This window comes from Aythya ferina, assembly GCF_964211825.1.
Source record: "Aythya ferina genome assembly, chromosome: 4".
Lineage (NCBI taxonomy): Eukaryota > Metazoa > Chordata > Aves > Anseriformes > Anatidae > Aythya > Aythya ferina.
In genome coordinates this window covers 37,938,327-37,961,268 of record NC_140300.1, presented here as the reverse complement: position 1 = coordinate 37,961,268, position 22,942 = coordinate 37,938,327, and the positions used below count along the sequence as shown (strand labels likewise).

General features: G+C 37.0%; 1 protein-coding gene across 1 annotated transcript in view; it reads right to left on the bottom strand.

Annotated features, from left to right (window-relative positions):
• Window positions 1-22,942, bottom strand: part of LOC311436130 (uncharacterized protein) — a gene marked incomplete at its 5' end in the record, with an annotated part of 364,735 nt that overhangs the window by 216,017 nt on the left and 125,776 nt on the right. Inside the window, one exon of the mRNA XM_084517972.1 lies at window positions 14,446-14,529. Within this exon, the coding sequence (XP_084374098.1) occupies window positions 14,446-14,529 (84 nt within the window). The remainder of the gene's footprint in view (window positions 1-14,445; window positions 14,530-22,942) is intronic.

Here is a 22,942-nt window from a genome sequence, read left to right as displayed (position 1 = left end):
TGTGACTGACCTTCTCTCCCCCACCATTCTTTTCAGTATAATCATCAAAGTACAAGAATGTTTTTTACCTGGTGTATGATACCAACAGAGTAGTTTGATTTATACTGTTTTCTGTGTCATCACAGGTAAATTTTGAATATATCAACTTTACCATTTTTACCTGCCAAACAATCAAATAAAAGAAAACAAAAACAAACAAACAAACAAAACAGCAACATGAAAGTCTGCAATCTATTACTTAGGCTTTTACACACTTTCAGTTGGATAGTTAACAAGTAAAAGCTTTTCATCATTGTAAGATGCCAGAGAACAGAAATCTGTATGTCAAAAAAGTATAGCAAAATAAGTTTTTGTTGGATTTCTCTGAATGTCAAGGATGAATTATTTCTAGAATTGAAACACCTAAAATTCATCAAAAGGAACAAACCAAAAAAAAAAAAAAAAAGATATATCAGAAGAGAAGCTTTTTTCTTTATTGCCAAATCATTGAAAGGCGAGTAGTATTATCAAAACACGTAATAGCCTGAATGGATTTTTTCTGCAAGAACTTTTTTCAAAAAGCATTTTGATGTAGTTGTATACATTGCTGAAAAAATATCACATAATTTAAAAGTTAGGAGATGAGTAACTTATTCCCATAAACATACCTGGAAATAGGTTTATTAGCTATGTAAGTGATGTGCTGGAGTGTGCACTCTGTATTAATTGCAACACTGAGCCTAGAATGGATCTCTCTTCTTTACAGTTATTTTGTCTGTTGACTAGTAAAATGAGAAGGTGTTAGAAGAAGAATGCCTTAAATAATTGTAATAGTTAGAGACAAAAAGGCACGTAATTTTTGTCTTGAGATAATTAGGAGAAACTCAGCTCAAGTTGTTTCAGGTTATAGATAAAGGAAGATCTGCTTGCTTTTTTATCTACTAGATTACAGAAGCAGAGCCTTGTATTTGGACAAGGATGAGGAAACCATTGTGTGCAACAGACAGTTCACCCATTTGATGTTCTATACAACATTCTATGTGCTGGTTATCCAAGTGTTATTGTTTCCTCTAACATCTTGTTTGTTTGTTTTTAGATTGTTTTTTTTTTTGGATTATATTTGTAATTGGAAAGTGAAGAATGAGCTTAAGAGAAAGAGCTACTCTTGGTCATTCTTTCTTAATATATTTATAGATCATATCTGTAGCATCCAGAACCCTCAGAAAACTCCAGGTTTTTGTCCTGTCTCCAGTACAGACAGTGAATACATCTGATCTGAAGAGAAAGCTTAGCAAACCATACAGGAATAATTTACTCTTAAATCCTTTAACATTAAATTCACCTCAGCAGGTAACCCCAACACTGGCACTGACATTGGCTGGAGGAATATTAACCCAGCTATGCCAAGTTAAACCTGAGAGTAAACAATTTCTCACAGCTGAATCAGAGGACTGAGTTTTAGATGCAGCTCTTCTCTGTGTGTCTGCTTTAACCTGTATGCTAACTGAAATAATTGCATTTTGCTATCAGAGTAAGTGTTGGGAAGCTTAATTAATATTTATAAAGAAAGTTGACTTGCTCAAGCAAAGAAAGCAATAGAAGATACTACCAAAGAGCAAAGTCTCATTTTATATCAAATAAACATACTTTGGCACAGATTGAATCAAAATGTAGTCTATAATTTGAAAATGAGTCTAAGAGAAACCACTGGATAATTTGTAGAAGAAAAAAAAATAATCTTTAAAAATGTTTTGGCAGGAATCATACAGTAAGTCAAATCAGCTTCTCTGAATACTTCATTTTATCAGCAGAAATCATGTGAATTCAACTTGCAACATAACAGTGGCTAGGCAAACTGCAAGCTATTTATGACAGTCATAAAAGATTAACCAAAACTGAATAAGAAAGCTGTGTGTCTCTCCAGATTCCTATTATTTCCTTTGCCACAGAAAATGGTGTGTGTCATCACTGAAAGCTAGAAAATATATTCTTAATGAAACAGGGAGAAAAAAAAAAAAAAAGCAAAATCTAATGCAAACAAGCAAGTAGTGTTTGTGCAGAAATTCCAGGTACCTGGGGTGTAAAATGAAGAAGCAGAACTAATGTTGAAATACACGAGGCTGGAGGTGACAGTTAACAGAAACGTATTGGAAGTCGAGTAACAACACAGTGAGGGCATTGAACAATGGGCATCATTTAAAAAAAACAGTGATGCTGCAGAATTTGTTGAAGGCTGATGCTGTGAAGACCAAGTCACAAAGAAGGGTAATGTATAAAACTGGACCTCTTGGCGTCATTATCTTTGCAGAGAGGTTTGTATACTCTCAAAATTAGTGAATACGTTACCAGAATTTTCAGTGTGGACATCTGAACTAGGGATAAGAGCACAAGAAACACTGGGAACAAAGTTCAAGAAATGAACACTACCATGAATAACGTCAGAAGTTGAATGCACTGAGGGAGAGGAATGAGGAAATCTTCAGCCAACAATTCTGAGGGAACCGGTGCACAGAATTGCAGGCCCCCCAGTAGTGAGGATGTTAAGCAAATCTGCTTATTCACTGAAGAATTGCAGAAGTACTGCCTATGTTCAGAAAAAGACTTAGAGATCACGGTAAATACAACCTGTAAGTCTATCTGTGGATGTAAAGCATTATAGTAGGTTTAAAAGGAAAAAAAAAAAAAAAAAAAAAAAAAAGCAGGGGTGGGAAAGTAGGTTTAAAGGAAATCAATCATTGCATACATAGATGAAAAGAGGAAAAAAAAAATAAAAATAAAAGGCTTTGTATAAATAAGCTGTAGTATACTTACTTACCTGATGGCTTTCTACGGAAATAGGCAAGAAACCATTTTTTTCTGCATTAACAGTAAACAGAACATATGATTAGTGCCTGACAAAGCAATAGGTAGCAAATAATGTTTTAAAAAATGGAATGAGATTTAGCTGACGATAGCACAGTGAATGAGATGCTATTGGAATGGAAGCATATTAATATATATTAGCAGACATATTAGTATGTATTACTAATTTAAAATCTATAAAGCCAAAGTAAATATAGTTACTTCTAATCAAAATTGTTTTACCCTATCTAAGGTAACAAATACATCTATGAGTTGCTTATGATTGGCCTAGCTGTCTGACGTTTACCTGTGATGATTCTGGTTCAGTTCTCATTTTGTACATCTAACATTATTCTGCTCATTTTCTTTTTCATTAGCATAACTAAAATGAATTTGCACTACCGTGAGGTCTTCCTGATGTTTAACTATTTTGTTATATATATTCTCAAGTTATAGGTAATCCTGTAGTATTTCTTTCATAATTTTATACACTGCAATGTGGTAATATCTCCTAGAGAAGGAAAAATTCTAGGTCTATGCTACTCACCTAAGTCAAATAAGTTTTTGTGGACTGTACACAAAAATCAAGCATCCATTGCCAGTTTCAATAGAGCCAGAACAACTTCTTTAGCCTCTTATGAAATGTTACTGTTACTTTACTTGGAGTAGCTGCTTTTCTATGCTTTTCCATGTTAATTTCAATTGAGAGGGTTCAGTTTTAGTGGAGATTGTTCTCTTTTACATTTCCAACAAATACCTTTTAGCATTTCTTTATCTTCATATGTGCTTCACAGCATTCTTTCATCCGTCTAGCTCTCACTTTCTGCATGTCAGGATCTCAGACTTTTTTTTTTTGCTGTCGGTGACATCAAACATCTTTCAGTCTCTGTTGCTGTGGTATAATTCCTCCTCTACCCAGCTGATCTGGTGTTCTTATTCATGGCTAGGTAAGTTTGGGATTGTTAAATTCCCTCTAATTTAGCCTTGGGTCCTGTTTTCCTTCTATATTAAATCATCTTCAATATCCAGACTGAGCATTTTTCTGCTTTTTAGCTCTCTTCTTTCTCCCTAGTGCATTTGCTTACACCTCAGAGTTTTCTTCTCGGTCTCCCAAGTAGATCTCACTTTTCTTTTGGTATTGACAGCATTTGAGTTGACATTAGAAGTGTATTATTTCAGTAGATTTATGTGGGGGTCTCTGCAACTTCATTTTTGAGACTTCAGGCCTCAATCATCTGGTAACCCAAATCAGAAGTAGCACTTTGGTTAGTGTCCAGCCCATGGCTGATCTGACCTCTTTCCCAAAGAACCATGGGGTTCATGAGATCCATTTCGACCTCTCATGACAGAATAGCAGTGTATTAGCTACAGCCCATCCAATTCTACTTTCAGCTCACTTCCTTTCTCTCACTCTGAAAGCCTGTGGCATTCTTTAAATCTGTGATTTTATTCCTCCCTACTTTGTGGGAAGTCCTGACAAATTAGAAGCCCTTTTGTGAGAATCAGAGTATTTAACTTAGCAATCGTTCCTAAATATCTCCATTTCCTCTTGTGAAATTAGGGTATAAATAACCACCTCGTTGCTCTTTTCATCAGAAATTTAACACACCTCACAGGCAGTACCTCATTATGAGCTCATTTGTGGCAAAGGGTTGTTCTAGGAAGTTCCTGATTCTGTCACCACCTCAGTCCAGCTAAAGCAGCTGAACAACACGTGCTCTGTCCCCATGATGAAAGGAACCCCACACAATGTCCTCCGTTCTGCTGCACCCACCAGACATGCTCTTAGCTACTCTGGCTAGTCTTTTAATGATGGCTTTCCCACCTTACGGAATGTTCAGGTGTCCCAGGTACCTTTTTTAAATCCAATGTTTAAACCCAGCAGCCATGACAGAGCCTTCAAAATCACTTTCACAGAAGGATTTTCTAGAAATATCCTCTCCCCTCTCTGATGATGCACAGATTCTCGGCCAATTTATGTCAGAATTACAATCTCCATTCACTCAGTTGCCAGTAAAAGATGCAGCAAATGTCCATGGAAGGTGGCATAACAATGCCAGCAACCTTAACATAGCAAAGAGGTGAGATTGCACATCAACAACAGCAACAAGACTTGGGAGGCAGATGCACAGAACAAAAGGTGCATCTTTGGGGACACCCCAGGATACCTTCCATGAAAACCCCACACTCCCCTTCCAAAGGGTCAAAACTTAACTACCCTGGGTGAAAACAAAGAAGCATTTTCTCTTTAGAATATGGCTCTTTCCTAGAAGAACTCACAAAGACATCCTGTCCTATTAAGTTTCCTAACTGTTTGAAAGCTGGCACTCAAAATGAGTGATGGAAAAGAACCTCTATCTTACCAGCATATTTTCTCTGCCAGAAATAAATTTACATTGATACCTTCATTTGGTTTTAGAAAAGAAAACTCAGTATGGTCATATTACGTCTTAAGTCCTTCATTGCTAACAGAGCACGCAGCAATGAATTTGAGGCTTTTACTTCCTTTCACCTTACACTCAGGTATTTATAATCTTGATTCTCTATTTCCCTTTTCCCTCTTTCATCTTCACTTCACATGTATACAACTTTCTTTCAGAGCTCCCCAGTGCCTCCATCTCATCTCAGGTGTGCATCTTGCCACTTCCATCACATAAATTGCTTCCCAATTCCACCGCACAAGCGGCCCACCTAGTAACAAGAAATTCATTGTTTTCTTTTTACTGCTCTTCCCAACTATGGGGAAAGTAAATGGAAATGCATATTTAAAAGTATTCATGAGAGGCAGACTATCAGCCTCTATATGTGTTTCTTGCAATTCATTTTATGTTTTCATTGTGTGCTTCCAACACAGGATTTAAGATTTAAGCTTTGACAAATGTAACTTCAACAGCCTACTTCTCCTAAAAAAAGATGACAGGAAAAAGTTGGATTATTTTTTTCTAACAGTATAGAAGCTATATTACTGAAACCATATGTGGTGTTTATAATTGGGAGTGTGTAAAGATTCCTTGGTTTTAACTGACATCAATTCACATACACCATACAACATGACTTTTTTTTTCTGTGAACATTGATTTGAAGTAGTCTGCTTTGCAAGGAAGTCATAGGAAATCAAACATTTCTTGGTTGTGTGAATAACTGATTTTTCCATTTGGCTCAAAAAAAAAAAAAATTGAACGTCTGCTTTTTTCCTTATTTTTAGTATTTTCTCTCTTGAATATAAAATTTTAAAACATTCTTCAGTTGAACAGTCATGGCAGTCAGGGAGAAAAAAGAGATTTAATCATTAATCTGAAAATGATAATACTTAGGTAGCTGAATAAGTGGGTGGATGGCAGATCAGACTTTTATATTCTACTTCAGTGAACGACAAAGTATGCATCGAAGCTAAAGCAGGATTACTACAGGCATACTGAGATGACTAAAGAGCTCTGAACTGCTACATCTTACTGGGCTGATATCCTCCTTTAGGATGCAAAGATTCATTCAGCTACTGTACCTGTATTTTTTACACCATACATACTCTAGCCAAGCCCCATAAATCCTGTGGCTTCAGGCACTGAAATTACTCCAGGAAAAAAGAATATATATATATATGTATATGTATATGTATATGTATATAAGTAAGGGAGAGAGCAAGAAATTCTTAGACGTGGAATTTCTTTGCTCTTTGAGAAGTTTTGCAGATATAGATCTGAACATCTATATTTATACTGAACATCTGAACAACTTTTCTCGATTTGATCACTTTGTCTGGATTCAATGTGTTCTTTCCCTGACTTATATTTGGGAAGTTGGTTAACTAAGGAGTCATTCTGAGCAAGAGGCTCAAGGTATCTGAAAGGAATATGAATACTGTGTAGTTCTTTGAATGTGAGCGTCCGTGAAATTTCATTTTACACTGAATCTTCTAGACTAGGAAACCCTTCTCATTTGGGTTACACAAGAAGAGTCCTCCACCAGCCCAGCACTTCAGTGAAGTGTTGGAAAAGTGAATCAGCTGGCAAACAGGAACCTACAGAACGCACTGGGAAGCAGGGCAACTTCCCAAAACATTAATGATGACAGCTCGAAATTGAAGGTACTGAAAAAATAACTGTTAAGCAAAGAAAGTTAATCTTTATTCAGAGCATTCTCACAAAGAAAAGGTTAAAAACAGGCAGTGCAAGCTCACTAGCAGTTGCCAGCTCAAATTTAAAACACTGTCACGTCAACTTATTCTTATGAGATAATGTCACTACACTCACCCTATACACAAACATTGCTTATTTCCCTTTGCCATTTATTCAGCTTTGCGGCAGTAATTAGCAAAGGACTGTGATTGACTCAGAGAAAACAGAAGACATTAAACAGGACCATGATGTGAAATGAAATTTCTATTATCATATTTACAGCTTCCTTTTTCATTTCACTATACAAAGCAGAACTAGGAAGACAATTTTTTTTTTCTTTTTACATTCTTAATAATCTTTTCCTTGTTGTTTTAATTTAGCATTTTACATTCAAAGTTTTTTCTGCCCTCTGTCCTTTTTCCACTCAGTTGCCTCTGCTTACAGCAATTTCATTCTGACTAAATAGTAGAGACTGAGTCCCCAAAGCTAGCTAAAAAGCTCTTAAATGTCCCTTGGAGCTACTTTTGTGGCAGATTTCTGCATCCACTACTTATTCTGATACAACTATTCTTAGAACATTAGTGAAATGATCAAGCTTAGAAAAATAATTTCAGGAGAGGTTATCTTTATTTATTTTGGTTCTGTTTTAGCTCTATGAGCACAGCATATGCAATTGAACCAGCATATTTTACAAAGCAGTTCTGGAGGACATACAGGAAGGAATATGTCCCCAGATGGGGTACAGCAGTAACCTCCAAAACTAGCTTTATCCTCAAAGGTACGAACAGGGATGCAAACTTTCCACCGTAAGTTCAAACTACTTCAAGTATTAACTTAACTCCCTCTTTTGCTGCTTTTCTTGTTATCACACAGAATCACAGAATCACAGAATTTCTAGGTTGGAAGAGACCTCAAGATCATCGAGTCCAACCTCTGACCTAACGCTAACAGTCCCCACTAAACCATTTCCCTAAGCTCTACATCCCTAGGGCTTCCATGAAAAGAAGCACTGACAAAGAAAAAGAAAAAAGAAAAAAACAAAAACAAAAAAAAAACAACTATGCAATTTACAGGAAACAAAGGACTTGTGATTCATAGCCTGATATCCTGCCTCATACTTAATTGATACCATTTAGGCATAGCAGGACAGTAGTATTCTACATTTTATGGTCTAACAGAAATGTCAGCCATCTGTTTGCACCTGCTGAAGTTGCTATAGATAAGCATTACAAATCCTGTAAGCGTCTGGGCCTGGATTTCCATACCAAGAAAGTTTTTTTTTTTTTCTTTTTCTGTTGATCACTGTCAACGTGACGGCATCGATAACTGATGTTAGAGACACATTTGAGAGGCAGTACTCCCTTCCATGCAAACATGAACATTTTTATCTATACCTAACCTTCAGAAGGACTGAACAGACATTTTGTTCTTGCAGTTCTGCTATTAAGATATGGTGAATGAACTAAAGTGCAGTGCATGTATTACTTGGGACAGATGGGAAATTAGCATGTCATAAAATTCATAAAAAAGTGGTTGGTGATGCTGCCTGTCTCAAGAAAAGAATTACATAATGATTACCTGCTTTGAGAATACCAACAGGATAGGTTAGAGAGCAGTCATTTCTCTGATTTATCTAAGAGCATTTTTAGACATTTGATATCCTTCAGGTAAGATGTTTTGTATTGTTAACTTATTCCTGTAAATTACTGTTTTAAACCCTAGCTTTAGATTTTTTAGATCTAACTGATTTTAGATTTTTCGATGCATAACTGAGTACTAGTGAAATCCAAGTTACGACTCATTTCAAACATTTGCTCTAATTTACAAACTGATTATTTTCTTCCAATATTTTCTTAAGATGGTTAAAAAGATGTACAAAACCCTCCTTTTCCTAATAGATCTCATTGTTTCCATGCAGCCTAAAAAGGCTGCAGGGTTCAGTAAATTCAGGGAGAATGCAGCCATTTTCTTTAGCAAATCAAAGACTGAGCATTAAAAATAGGTGGTTAGAAAGCAAAAAATGTATTTTTTAGACTGAATAAAAAGCAGAAAAAAACAAGCAGTGAGGTACAATACTTATTCCTGAGTATAGGAAACTTAGACTACTAAACCCAAGTGAAACATTCTTTAGTACTCCTAATTAAATTTTAAAATATACATTCAAAATGAAAATTTACATGTATTATCAACCTATTTTGGAAACTGTATACAACAACATTTTGGTTTGCTTTCTGTTCTTAAATGTCTTAATATGTCTTAAATTTTTGGAGGCAGGTCTGAGATGAGGGATCCATAGCATGTTCCGATGCCATACCTAAGGTAAGGGCTAAAGAGAGAACATGACCTAGCTCATCCTTCCAGGAGACTGAGATCTTGGCACGTTCCTGCAGGACTATTTAGATCCAGCCACTTTATTGAAATGGACTAATTCCAGAAGAGCAATTCTTTTCCACCTGCTCACTCTTCACACATGAGCTTTGAAGCTGAAGAGATAAATGTCTATAATTCGCTATGTGGCACATTTCATCAGGTTGGTTCAAATCAATCTTATCTGCAATTTAAACTAAAAAAAAAATCTTAACTTTGTACTAAAATAAATTATAAATGTTTATGGAGTTCTGTCTGGGTTTGCTGCCTACCAGCTGTGGGAAACTATCCAGTAAATGACCAATAGTAAAAGTTGTTGAACTGAGACATAGGAGTGCTTTAGGCTTTTCCTAGAAAATATGCAAGCTTCCTGGGTGAATGTTCAGGTATAATAATCAACTTAAGTGCTCTGGAATTATAAATACATATACATATATAATGTGTATATATATAATGTAGGTATATAAAAGTATATGTAGTACATATATATATATATATGTATATATATATACGTATATACATAAGCCTAAAGTTTAATGGCACTGGTGCATGTGAGGACTTTGATTACAGGAACCAATATATTATGAACTGATATCAATGCAAAACAAACAAACAAAACAAAAGCAAAAACAAACCAACACCAAACTTTTCTGTTTTCTTCCTCCCAGAACTTCTCATCTATTCTATGGTACCAAGGATGATCATTATACCTTTCAACTTATTCATAGAGCTAAATAACATAACACAGAAAAGACAATATATTTGACACCTCCTTTGTGCAGTAAATTCAGTGTTAAAAGCTGCAATTAATTAAGTAATTCACTTGAGAATGATAGACCACAATATATTGAGGTGTCCAATTACAGAAAGATTTTAAAGTAAAATAAAACTGGAGAAAAAGATAAGGTTAATAATGTAAAATCTAATTACTTGCATTCTTTAAGACATTTAATTTTACTTGGGGAATGAGAATTTTCTCCTACAGATGTTCACCTTTGAAGGAGGGAGCCATCTCACTAGTTCTTGGAAAAGCCCTTGAAATGGCTCCAGTGAAGCTTGCAATAGCCCAGTCCTAAATGCTAATTATGAGAGCAGCAACAAATATCTACCTGCTTTTTGTATGCCTAGATCTATCTGTCATTTTAACATAACACAACAAATGACTGTGTTCAAATAGTGAATAGTCATCAGAAAATAAGGGATAAGGAAAGCTTGTTGGCTCAGGTCAGCTGGCACAGTTGGGATTAAACATGGAGAGGAAGGAGTTTTGGTATGCAAGGAGGCCAGACACAAAGTGTTTTTACAAGGTAAGAGTGCCCCCTGTCAGAATAGAGTGGGGAAATTTTCCTCTTCCTTCTCTGCTTCATTTACAGTCAGAACCAGAGTGAAACCAGTGGTTTTGTGGTATCGGGAGAAGCTCTATGATGGGTTGTGCCATGTGCTCTTCAGGGTGCTCACCTTCCAACAGGCATGCACTTGTAGAGGTACCTGTGCATCTTGGTAAGGCTACCTGCTGATAATGCTCACTCATGGGGCAGATCGCAGCCTTGCAGCACTGCCACTAGGCAGAGGGAATGAAGATTTGTGTTGAGATGAACACCGTGATTCACACTTCTCTGTTTCAGGATGCATTCATCTGGGGAGTGGGGGTGATTCTCAGCTGAGATCATCCTAGTGGAAAGAACACTTTTCTGAAAAATTCTTTCTCCTTAAAAATCTCTGAAGTTTTCCATTTCTCCCAGTATCTCTGATTCCTGTGTTTACTCAGGACACAGACAGCTGTTTCCAGGCACACAAGAGTGGCTGATGGTGCTGTTACTCACAGCTGGTCATCACCACCCCCAGGCTGGAAGTTGTAACCCACAAAACTCAGCTGGCAAAATGGGAAGTCGGAAGCATCTCATATGCAGCGGTGCAGTCAAATTAGGTCGATAAAGTGTAAGCCAAAATGCCAATACCAAGCACTGCAGTGCATGGAGATGCACCCAGATGACAATTTGCTGGAAGTAAACACATCCACCATGGGAGCACTGGCTCGTAAGATATTTAAACTATTTCAGCTCTTTACGAAAGGAATACATGACTGTTCCCTCAGTTGCCTTGAAATCTGGTAGACACCATAAGAATGAGGGACCAGATTAATGATCCAAGTATGCTGTCATTTAAGCTAAGGAATCTCACCATACAGTCACCTTAGACACACAGGTATATAAACATGCACAAATCAAAGCTTTCCTAAGGACTGACAGATTCTGTCAACTTTGCATACAGAGATGACATTCAATCCATTATTCCAGCCAGTTCCCAAAGGTCTCAATCATTCAAGATTTATATTTCATCTTGTTGATAGAATCCACTTTATTTCTGGCAAAGAAATACTGAACAAGGAAATTGGAGTTAAGCACTTCACATAAATATCAACCTAGCTCTTTGGATAAAAGATTTTCTGCCATATTTGCATTTAGCTGACAAAGTTCCAGAAAAGCTATTTCTACACCCATTTGCTGGTACAATCTATGTAAAGTATGGTTGTATCTATGCAACAATTACTCAAAGACCATCATCATCTCATATCACAGATATACGGATGCAATAGTTAAGTGGTTTTTAAGGAAAAACATTTCACCATTCAGGGAGCTCATATGTATGTGTAGTGGGTTTACGTGGCAAGGTTTTGGTAGCAGGGAGCCATAGGGGTGGTTTCTGTGAGAAAGATCTAGAAGCTGCCCCATGTTTGGGAAGGGCCCCATTGTTTTCCAGATCTGAGCCAATAAGCGATGTTGTTTTGCACCTCTGTGAGAGCATATTTAAGACAGGGAAAAAACGCTACGCCACTCAGCAGCCAGGAGTGAGAGAACAGCCTTGCAGGTGCCAAGGTCAGTGTAGAGGGAGGGGGAGAGGTACTCCAGGCGCCGGAGCAGAAGTTCCCTGCGGCCTGTGGTGAGGACCATGGTGAAGCAGGATGTCCCCCTGCAGCCCATGGAGTACCACGGTGGAGCAGGGTTCCATGCTGCAGCCCGTGGAGGAGACCACGGTGGAGCAGGTGGCCCTGCACCGACGGAGGCTGCTGCCTGTGGAAGACCCCTGCCAGAGCAGATTCCGGGCCGGACCTGTAGCCCGTGGAGAGGAGACCACGCAGGAGCAGGTGATCTGGCAGGAGCTGCTGCCCGTAGGGGAGCCAGGTTGGAGCAGTTTTCTCCTGAGGGATGGACCCCGTGGTACGGACTCATATCTGGAGCAGTTCTGGAAGAGCTGCTGCCTGTGGGAAGCCCACGCTGGATCAGTTCATCAAGGACTGCATCCTGTGGGTGGGACCCCACAGCACAGGGGATGAGAGTGACCGAGAAGGAGCGGCAGAGAAGTGCTGTAGACTGACCATAACCCCCATTCCCCCGTTCCCCTGCGCCACTCGGGGGGAGGAGGTGGAAGAGGGTGGATAGGGGGGAAGGTGCTTTTGGTTTGCTTTTTCCTTTGTTTTCTCACTTCTCTCGCTTGTTAGTAATAGGCAATAAATCTTACTATCTCCTTATGCCGAGTCTGTTTTGCCCGTTACAATAATTATTGCGTGATTTTCTCATCCTTATCTCAACCCTTGAGCCCTTTTCACATATTTTCTCCCCATTCCTCTTTGAGGAGGGGGAGTGAGAGAGCGGCTGTGGTGGAGCTCGGCTGCCCACTCGAGCGGAACCACGACAGTATGATATAAGAGTATAGAATTTTCTTGAAGAAAATTCCCACTGATTCCTGCCAGCTCTAGAGAGGGAAACAAAAGATTTTCAGGACCCAGGGCATTCAGTAGCTCAAATATTGCTAATAAGTATTCTTTATACTCTGGAAGGGCGTAAGATAACTAAACTCAATTTAATTAGATGTTATTGATGTATTTATTACTGAGAAGCAACAAAGTTTTTCAAACTCATGGTCTGCCCGTAGTTTATAAAAAATATTCCTTTGCTTCCTTTAGAAAGGCTTTAAAGGCAAGACAGAAGTTCCTGTGATTTCTTTTTCATAAAGTCCTTTTTTTCCATGTGAGTGACAGCCTGAGCTTTTTTATTTCCAGACAAGACTGTGCAGCAAGGTCACTTCTTTCTGTGGTGAACACATAGACATGTCACCGGGCATGGCACTACTAGGTGACCCCTTATCACATCCGGATGTCAGAAGCTGCTCTGCTACCAGTCCCTCTCTGAACATAACTCATACTGGTGGTGATGAACATCATGGGGACTGTACACCTTATTGATGGGATATCAGCAAGTGCCAGAATTAATTCTTTCATATATGTAAATATCAGAATGTTTGTGGTGACTATGATTCTCGTTAACAGGCTACTTCACATTATTCCATATGTAGTCCCTTGTAGGCCCCAAAAGTACTATTCTTTAGTAGTCTCAATATATTAAAAAAAAATAAACCTTAACCAAAACCAAACCAACCAACCAACCAAAAAAAAAAAAAAAAAAAAAAAGTACACAAGCACACAAAAAATGAATTCTGTTACATATACAATGTGTATGCATTGTGTGTAAGGGTTTCTGTGTGCAACCTTTTCAAAGAGTTCTTATGTAGAGGTCATTATTTCTTCCTTAAAATTATTTCCCAGAGCAGTCAGAATGACAGAATCACCAATACTTGAAGAAAATGAATATATCCAATAGCTGCATGTCACTAAATTTATGCATTTGTATTAGATTTAAAACAAACAGGCAGTTTACTAACCAGATCAGTACAAAAGCTGTTTCTCTAATCAAGTTGGCACAAGTTCACAGAAAATATAATTTGAAAAGGTTCACATTTAAATGAATCTTGCTTTTCATGCTCAAATGTCATTCCAAACTCCTAGGATGAGGTATTAACCCCTCCTTCACTTTCATTTAGAGAAACCCAGCACTGAGCTTGAATTACCTTGATCATACCTAGTCTCCAAAATGTAGAATTAAGTAAAACAAAACAAAACAAACAAACAAACAAACAAACAAAAAAGTGGTATTGCAGCCACTTGGAAGTGCTCAGAAATACCAACCTCAAACAGGTGGAAAAATGGAAGTTCACAGTTATGCTCCCTTGTATCCCTAGACTTCATCATGGGGGGATATCCTAATCCCCCCAATCTCACTGTTTTACCAGTGGCCAGGTTTCCTACCTAAACCTCCTGCCCCGCATGCTGCCAAGATGCTGCTCTTCCAAAGGGCTCTGTTCATTCTTCAGACCTGGTTGTGGGTAACACCTGCAACAGGAGGGCACACATCATTAGTGGAGCTTTTGAATTACTGAAAGGCTGTGTAGTATTTAATTAGTCTTTATCTTTACAAGCAATAAAAGGGGCACCTTTTGGTAAAAGAAGGCAGTCTCCAGCGTGAGGCTGGAAAGCAGCAAGTTTTTGATTTTCTATTCAAGCAGCTATCAAACAGATTGTAATTTTAGCTTCATTATTTGGCTAATTCACATTTTCTTAAAAGACACATGAGAGGAGGTTTATAAATATTGCAACAAAGACATTTGGAGTCAACAGGAAGAGGGATTTCTTAGCTGACAGACTAGAACAATGCTTGTAGAAACACAGTTTGTATTCCCCACAAATGATGTGGTGTTCAGCAGCTTCCATTTAAATAGAAATATTCAGTAACTTCTGATACTTGTGTGATTTAACTAGATCATTGACATGCCACAACTCTGCTTTGAATTGTCTTTGATACTACCATATCACTTGGGAGGTCCCCTTCCAAATTTTAACTAACTCATAGACTTTACCAACCAACCTGACTGCAAAACAAAAAATACAATAATAATATGCATTTAACAGCTTTAAATTCCGTTCAAATACAGTATCATGACTGGCTTCTCCCAAAGGCATGTTACTAATTATTTCTCAAAACTTTACTGTAAGACTTTACTGTACAGTATCTGAAAATCTAGCTCAGATAAACTAGAGCAATGTCTTTGACTTCATGAAAGGTACCCTTGATTTACATCAGTAAGCAGGAGCAACTTCTTAACTCTTGTCTAGCACATGCATAAAAGCAGAACCAGGAAAACTGCAGTGGTCAGTCCAAGAACATTTAGTATGCAGAAACATTTAGTATGGCTTGGATTGAACAGAGGGTATTTTCTGTTGTTAAAAGAAGAAATATTTGAGTGAAATATGAGTACATAAGATTATGCTTTAGAATCATTTTACCTTGTTTTCCTTAAGAATGAATGTTTTGTTTACAAAAACAATACCACAAAATTAGAAAAATAGAAGTCTGTTTCTAAAATGGCAGAATGAGATCTTGCTATTTTCAAAGAGTACAAATAAAAGTTGAATTTCTGTAATGAAAGGTTTCAGGATTTTACTTTTCTTAATGCTGTTCACATTGACAATTCTCCCTTAACTGAACATTTTCTACTATTCTTCCCTTCTCATTCTTCTGGCAAACTTGTTCCAACCAGGAGGAAGCTGGTGTCAGTTTTAACTCTTTTAGCCCAGCAAGCAGCACCGGTCATACCCAGAACATGCTTTGGCACCTGTGAAACCTGTCCCTGCATGTGTGTATGACTGGGGACAATTCACCCATCATTAGTCAGTGGTAAGATTGACTCCCTATCAGCAAATGTGGCAGCTGTTATTGTGTAAGAACATTAATTTTATTAGTAATATTATTACCTTAATACTAATATAATCACATATTTGATTAATATTATTAATATAGATCTTCATCATCAAGACAATGCTGAGCAGGTAATTGCTGCACAGGTCTTAGCCATAGCTGGGAGCAGATGTGGGAGAGGGGACTTTACCTGCAGCATCCTTATACCCATTTTCTGGCATTTCCCTAGAGTCACACCACTGATCACATCGACAGGAATCCGAAGCACATTCCAAAACATATACCAAAAAAAAACAAAAACAAAAACAAAAAACAAAACAACAACAAAAATCCATATATATATATACATCTCTGATATAATTGCTATCTCCTTTGTACTCATCCATGCTAATTCGCAGATTCTGACTGCAGGATTCTCCAATGTTTTAATGATCTGACTGAATAAATGCAATTAACATCTACATTATGTGACAGGATAAGGTTGATCTTGTCTAATTCAGCTTCTCAATCTAAACACAGTTCTTCAAACTGAAAGTTTGTTTCTTTAGGCTATTTGGTGCAGAATAAATACTACTTTGTAAAGTACTATGACATGAATAAATATTTTGTAACAATAAAAGAGTGTTTTGCTTGTCTGAAGAAATAAGAGAACACTTGCCTTTCTGACACACGAAGATGCCATATGGGAAACAAAAGAATTGCCAGAAAGCCTTTCTGGTGACATATTGAGGTCAATGGGAATCTGTTTCTGGCAGTGCCAAGATAACATTTGCAAACACTTAACTTATGGGTGTTGTGGAAAAAAAATAAAAGACTGATTATATTAAATGATTCTCGTAGCTAGTCAGCGTTGTGCAAGTACTGTTAGTAATGCACAGTGTTGCTTATCAATTCTGTTTATTTTAGACTACCGAGTGACAAATGTGTGACCACACTGCTCACTGAAGAACAGGGAAGCCATCTAAGTTTCCTCTCTAATACTGGCTTGCTTTTTACAAGTGATCTCCCATTTTCCTTTCTATAACTTTTCTGTCCGCTTTGCTGTTCCCCTCAAATTTCTGTGCAACCCTTAAAGTTAATATTCCCTAGGACAGTGTAAGCATAACATATTACTTCCGTTTCTTTAGGGAAAGAAAAAATAAGGCAAGAAGAATAGGAAACTATAAAAATTATGTTACTTTGTCTGACATTGATACTTGTGCATATATATAGAAAACATTTCCAACTTCACCACAACTTCAAATATATCAAATTGGAATTATTCCCTGAATTCAATACTTGTAAGAACTCAAAAGGGGAAAGAAGACTTGATAGTACAAAGCAGTGTTTGAGTTTGTATATGAGGTAACAAGAAATGATGTCATCCTGGTACGTACTGAATAAACTACATGCTAGGTAAAAACTGCAGCTAAGACCATGACATTTCTAGAACTAAAAAGAGAAAAGTTATAAGCTATATAATTAAATTTCCTCTTTAAAAATCTCTAATTGCTGTAGTTGTAAATGGAATGACTTGTCTAAACAAAAGCAAGTAATTACTACTTCATGCCTGCATGACCTAGAATAAATAAATAGTAATAATGACAGGTGAGAAGACACAAATAATAATGTACTGTTGACACTGATCTCTCTACCTTTGTTTCTGTTTTGTTTTGTTTTATTTTAAAATAAAAAATGAGTTTACATTCTAAATTATAGCGGCAAGCCTTTTCTTTGTATAGCATGGAGTGACTCATAAAATGCAACAACATGTGGTAAGAAATCAAACCATCAGGATGAAAAGGAATTCATTTTCATCATCTCATTGTATTCGGTGGAGCAGCCTCAACAATTTTTTGTTTGTTTGTTGCTGGTTTTTTTTCTTTTTTTTTTCTGGGTTCTACATGTTCATTTCTGAACATGAGTGCAGCATCTTTCTAGGTGATGAAAAAAGCAAGTGCAAAGGGAACACTTTATTTCTGTTGTAACACAAAAGATCCATGATGAAGGACTGCTTTTTCTAGCCTCTGGTCAATATACACAATAAACAACAGCTGATGGTCTTTTGAGAGATTATATTGGCTCCATCTTTCTAGGATTTGCTAAAAAATGTATCACGTAAATTCATAGCTGTGATTTTTTTTTAATTGATAAATGTTGCTGATATAAAAATAAATAAATAAATAAATAAAAGATTTTTTCTTTCAAGGGTGGTAAGGAGACAACAGGGAATATTTTAATATTAACAAAATGCAATATTTTTAATTTGATAAATGCCAAAAGAAACCTGGAAGCAAAATCAAGATAAAACTTCTATAAGTAGTATGTTAACCATGTTTGTTAGATTTTGAAAAACTATTATTTTTGTGAGAGCTATAGGGGGAGAGGGACAGGTAGCTCCTTGTTCTTGTTTCTTCGGTCATGGTTTTGTTGTTGCTTTCCCAGTGTCCTTGCTATCCTTGGTTAAAGCTTTTTGAGAAGAACTTGTTAGTGTTAGGTCAGAGGTTGGAGTAGGTGATCTTGGAAGTCTCTTCCAACCTAGATAATTCTGTGATTCTGTAAATAAGAGCATTATTTCTATTTCCATATTACACAGAACAGATGAAATAGTATGAAAAAGTTTAATGAAAATGAAAATAGTGTCTGATAAAGCAATTTGCAACTGAAAAATGTGTGAGAATACTGGCTTCAGACACGCTGAACAAGTGTTAAGAAAAAGAATCTGGAGAAATCTGCCTTTTTAGCAGAAATCTGCCTTTTTGTTTAAATACGGCTTGGTGCAGAAGATGAGAGAAAAGTTCTCAAGAGCAGAAAAGGTACAATGGAATTTTACAACTAATTATTAAAAAGGAGACACTGCTAGAAATATGATTCTTGCTACCTTCACCTTAGGATCATTACTGCCAAGGTAGACTAATAATGTAATTACTTATAGAAGAAATTCTTATTTTGCTGAATTAACAGAACTGGTAGATGTACAATTTAATATGCAAATTGAAAAAGGGGGTTGTTGAATTCTGGCAAGAATTTCCCTTTATTTGTGTGTGCTCATTATTTTAAAAGGAATATAGATACATTTCTTTAACTTACCTAACTATTCTTTCTTTCTATCAAGTAGTGGCTCTTACCATAATTACTACAAATTAAGATTTCCAAAATTACTGAAGGGATTTAAGTGTTCGATTCACTGTGAAAGCCAGAAGGACAAGAGCTATTACACTGAATTTGAAACTCACACACAGACAACCACGAAATAAATGCTACCTGGATTTTAATAAACTTCTTTTTTTTTTTTTTTTTTTTTTTTTTTTCAGAGACTTTAAAGCATCTATTAAACGATTCAGCTCTTATAAAAAAAATCTTTAGATTTTACAGGTGAAAAAATGAAGTCTTTAGATGCTGCTTTCAGTAACCTAGAATCACATCCTGCTGTACAGTTCACATTACAGCAACAGTTCATGGGTTTTGAACAAACAAACAAACAAAAATCAAACAACAGTGATATTTGAGAGTTGTTTAGTGTACAATGGTTAGTTATTTGTAAGTGATATTTTATGTTGGTGTTAAAGAAATTGCCACCTGAGATGTTCTGATTGCTTTGGTAATTCTTATACCTGGATCTCTCTGCTGAAGACTTTCTGTATTCCACCTTTACTTTAAATAGTTCTAAAATACTTTAATATTTTTAAAATAGCCACAGTTTTGCAGAATGGTATATGGCACTTGAACCATATTGTGTTTTAATTAGAACTGACTTGACATTCAGTATAAGATGTTTTTTCCTTTTAAAACTTTTTAACGTTTTAAAATGTCATTTTGCAGTGTATTACAGAAACAAAAACAAAGCAAAATTTGGAATAGTTTCACAGACGTGTAATTCTTGTGAAAGATGACTTTGGAGAAAGGAGGAGCAAAAGTTACTTCTATTTAAGAAGAAATGAATAAATTGTTACCTGAACTATGGCGATCAGGTTTAAGTCCTTGTTTTGCCTATTTAATAGTTTTTCATTCAAGCATTTCATTTCATTTCAGTAGTTTAAAGTTAGAGAAGATGCTCAAAGTTGATCTTCCTATGTTCCAGCTTGAATTATTAAGCTCCCAAACATAAGCACTTTTTTCTCTTTCCCAACAGGAGAAAATCTCTGGGTTTTCTTATGAGCAGACCCAACCCAAATTCCACGATCTCAAACATTTTTTTTTTTTTTTTTAATCTCTTGATATGACATAATACAGAAGCCTGTCTATGTATCAGCTGTATTGGTATTCTTACCAACTTCCTTCTAACAGGAAAGGCTCCTGGAAAAGGCCGTAGCATGTTCTGCTCTCCCCTTGGAGCTGAGATGTCCACGCAGGGCTACTGAGAGAGGATGTTTCTGGAAAACTACTGAAAGTAGGGGGGACTTGCTTTCTCTCTTTATGACACATTTTTTTCTTATAAAACATAGCTGAAGGAAGAGGTCCTCTTGCTTTCCTCGATTAAACTGATTTGAAGCTGGTGATCACGCACCCTGAGGGTATTTTTCATCACTTCTTTTCTGAAGAGTGTGCCTGCATGAATGTGTGGCAACACGTACAGCAGTCGATGTTCTGGTTCTTTCTTATGTCCTTACATGAAAATAGTTACTACCACTCCATGTGTAGGGAAGCTCAGTCTTGGATATGACATCTTTACAAAGTAAACACCCTGTAGCAGTTACTGTAGATCTGCTCAGTCTTCCACAGACAAATTTGTAATTAGATAAGCTTAAAAGTCCATTTATTCATGCTCGAGGAATCTTCTGATTAATAAGGGGGCTGTCTATTGAGGTCAGGTACCTCCAGAGTTAGGCAATAGTTGAGCTCAATTTTAGGATTACAGTATGGATTTAGGTGTCTACAATTCATCTTCAAGCATCAAGTCACTTCTTTTCAAAATCTACTATGTGGTCTAACCAGCCCTCGCTATGCCAACAGAAACAATTTCATGGAATGTGCCCTCAGCAGTGAAACCTTCACAGTCATGAAATTTATGATTTTTCCTTCTTGGCTTAGGTTAAGGCTGGAAACATTTCAATCTAAAGGGATAAATACTTGAACTTATTCTGCCAGAAAAAAAGCACGCATCACTGTAATTTTTGCTTCCAAAACTGTTGAGAAGTACTTGACTTACACAAAGTATGGCGCTGTAGGTTCACTCTCCCTGCTTTGAGGTACGTGCTACAGTACCGCAATTCTGCAGACTCATCACCATCCAGTTAACAGAAAGATGATGAAGCAATGGAAATTAAAGAATGAAACCTTTAATAATACTAGATATCCACAGACTCCTAGCAGTGCTTAGCAACATAATGCATTTGGTGATATCACAAAAACCAATGAACAGCAAATTTTAGATTTGCTGCCTGTTCTGAAAACCAGTTCCAAGGCTTCCAGCTTTTCTGTAGCCAGCATACTTTGAGGTTTTTCCATTTTCTTCTTCTTAACCACTCGGTATATATCTTAATGCTTCATTTCACTATGATCTGACCCTGTTAAAAATTTTAAAACAGCTCTGAGATATTTTCAGGGGAAAAGAGAATAGATGTAGAACTCCTTTTGAAATTCTCTCCTATTGTCTTAAATTGTCACAAGATCAGGTCTTGGAAAAAGAACACTATGGGGCCAAGTATTCAGAGGTGCCAAAGGCCTAGATCATACAAAAACAGATCTTAACAATTAAGAACCCAAATCTGAGTTTCTGAAAGCAACTCATCTTGCTGTAACTTTCAGCAGGTTAATAGGCAGGGCTACAAGGGCACGTACAGAGCCCGTAGCTCTCTGTGACCATCCTTCATGCTGAATGGCCATAAAATAGCTCAGAATCGGAAGTTACAGGACTACATTAGTGGTCGTAGGACTGTATTAATGTACTGCTTCTCTTGAAGCTAATTAGCTCTGCTAAGCACCTTGAGTACTGTCCAAGCATAAGTTACTGCAAACACTTACTCTGTATGGGAATATTACTGTATACAATAAAAACAGGAATCTCTCCATGTGCCCTCCAGTCATCTTTTATACACACACCTGCATTTTTGAGTTTAGAGTCTTTTTGATGTAGATCATATCCGTTACATTAAGTATAACTGGGGAGTGCCAGCTATTTCATGTATAAGTAGGAATCTAAGAAGTAATGTTCTTGTCAGTAGAAACAGCAGCTCAATTCATCTTACTATGCCCAATCACAACCTTGTATAATAATGTTGTGCTCCCCCAGAGAGGAACAGAATGTTTCCTTTTGTCTTCATTTAGTGTTTGCCATTTACCCTTTATAAATAATATACTGCAGTTAGGAATCCTCATGCTGCTAAAATTAAAACATTGTTTTCCTTTTGGCATCCAGGGATTTGCAAGACAACATGAAGAACTGGTACATGTGACCCTTTTCAACAAGAGCAAGTTGAAAGGCTGCATTTTAGTTTTGGCTCCTAATTTGCTTTTTAACAAATGACACATTTGTCTTTGCACACACGATATTCTTTGCTCCAATGATGTCCCTGCAATACCTGTGGGGAACCTACGGCAAGGGAAGAGGGGACTTTACGACAATATATCTTAGTCTGAGTATGCAAAGCTGTGGAGGAAGCTGCTGCAACCTCAATAGCCTCCAAGGAAATATTATTCATTATGTATTTACAGTTATTGGATTAAAACTTTGTAATGTGCCCTGTTCAATTAATAATAATACAGAGCAGAATGAGCTATGAAATGCATTGTGCCTTTTAAAAGATCTAATATAAGAAAAGACAAGCAGTTTGTCCTAATGAATGCATCTAATTGGTGCACTTTATTATAAAACACTGGAACAGCATTTTTCACTCGGCAGTTCTATTTGTAACAGGCTGTCTCCAGTACGTCAGGGTATAATAAATGTGCTGCAGACTAGAACTGCTGATTAGCATTTCTGGAGCCCCGGGAAGTTGGTGGAAGCTGTTTGCCATTACAGAGAGACCTTTCAGATCCGCAGAGAGGGACCGGCAGCACTGTGTTGTGGCAGGACACGGGTACGTGGCCAAGCTTCTGGAGCTCTATACTATCAGCCCGCCGTCCCTGCAC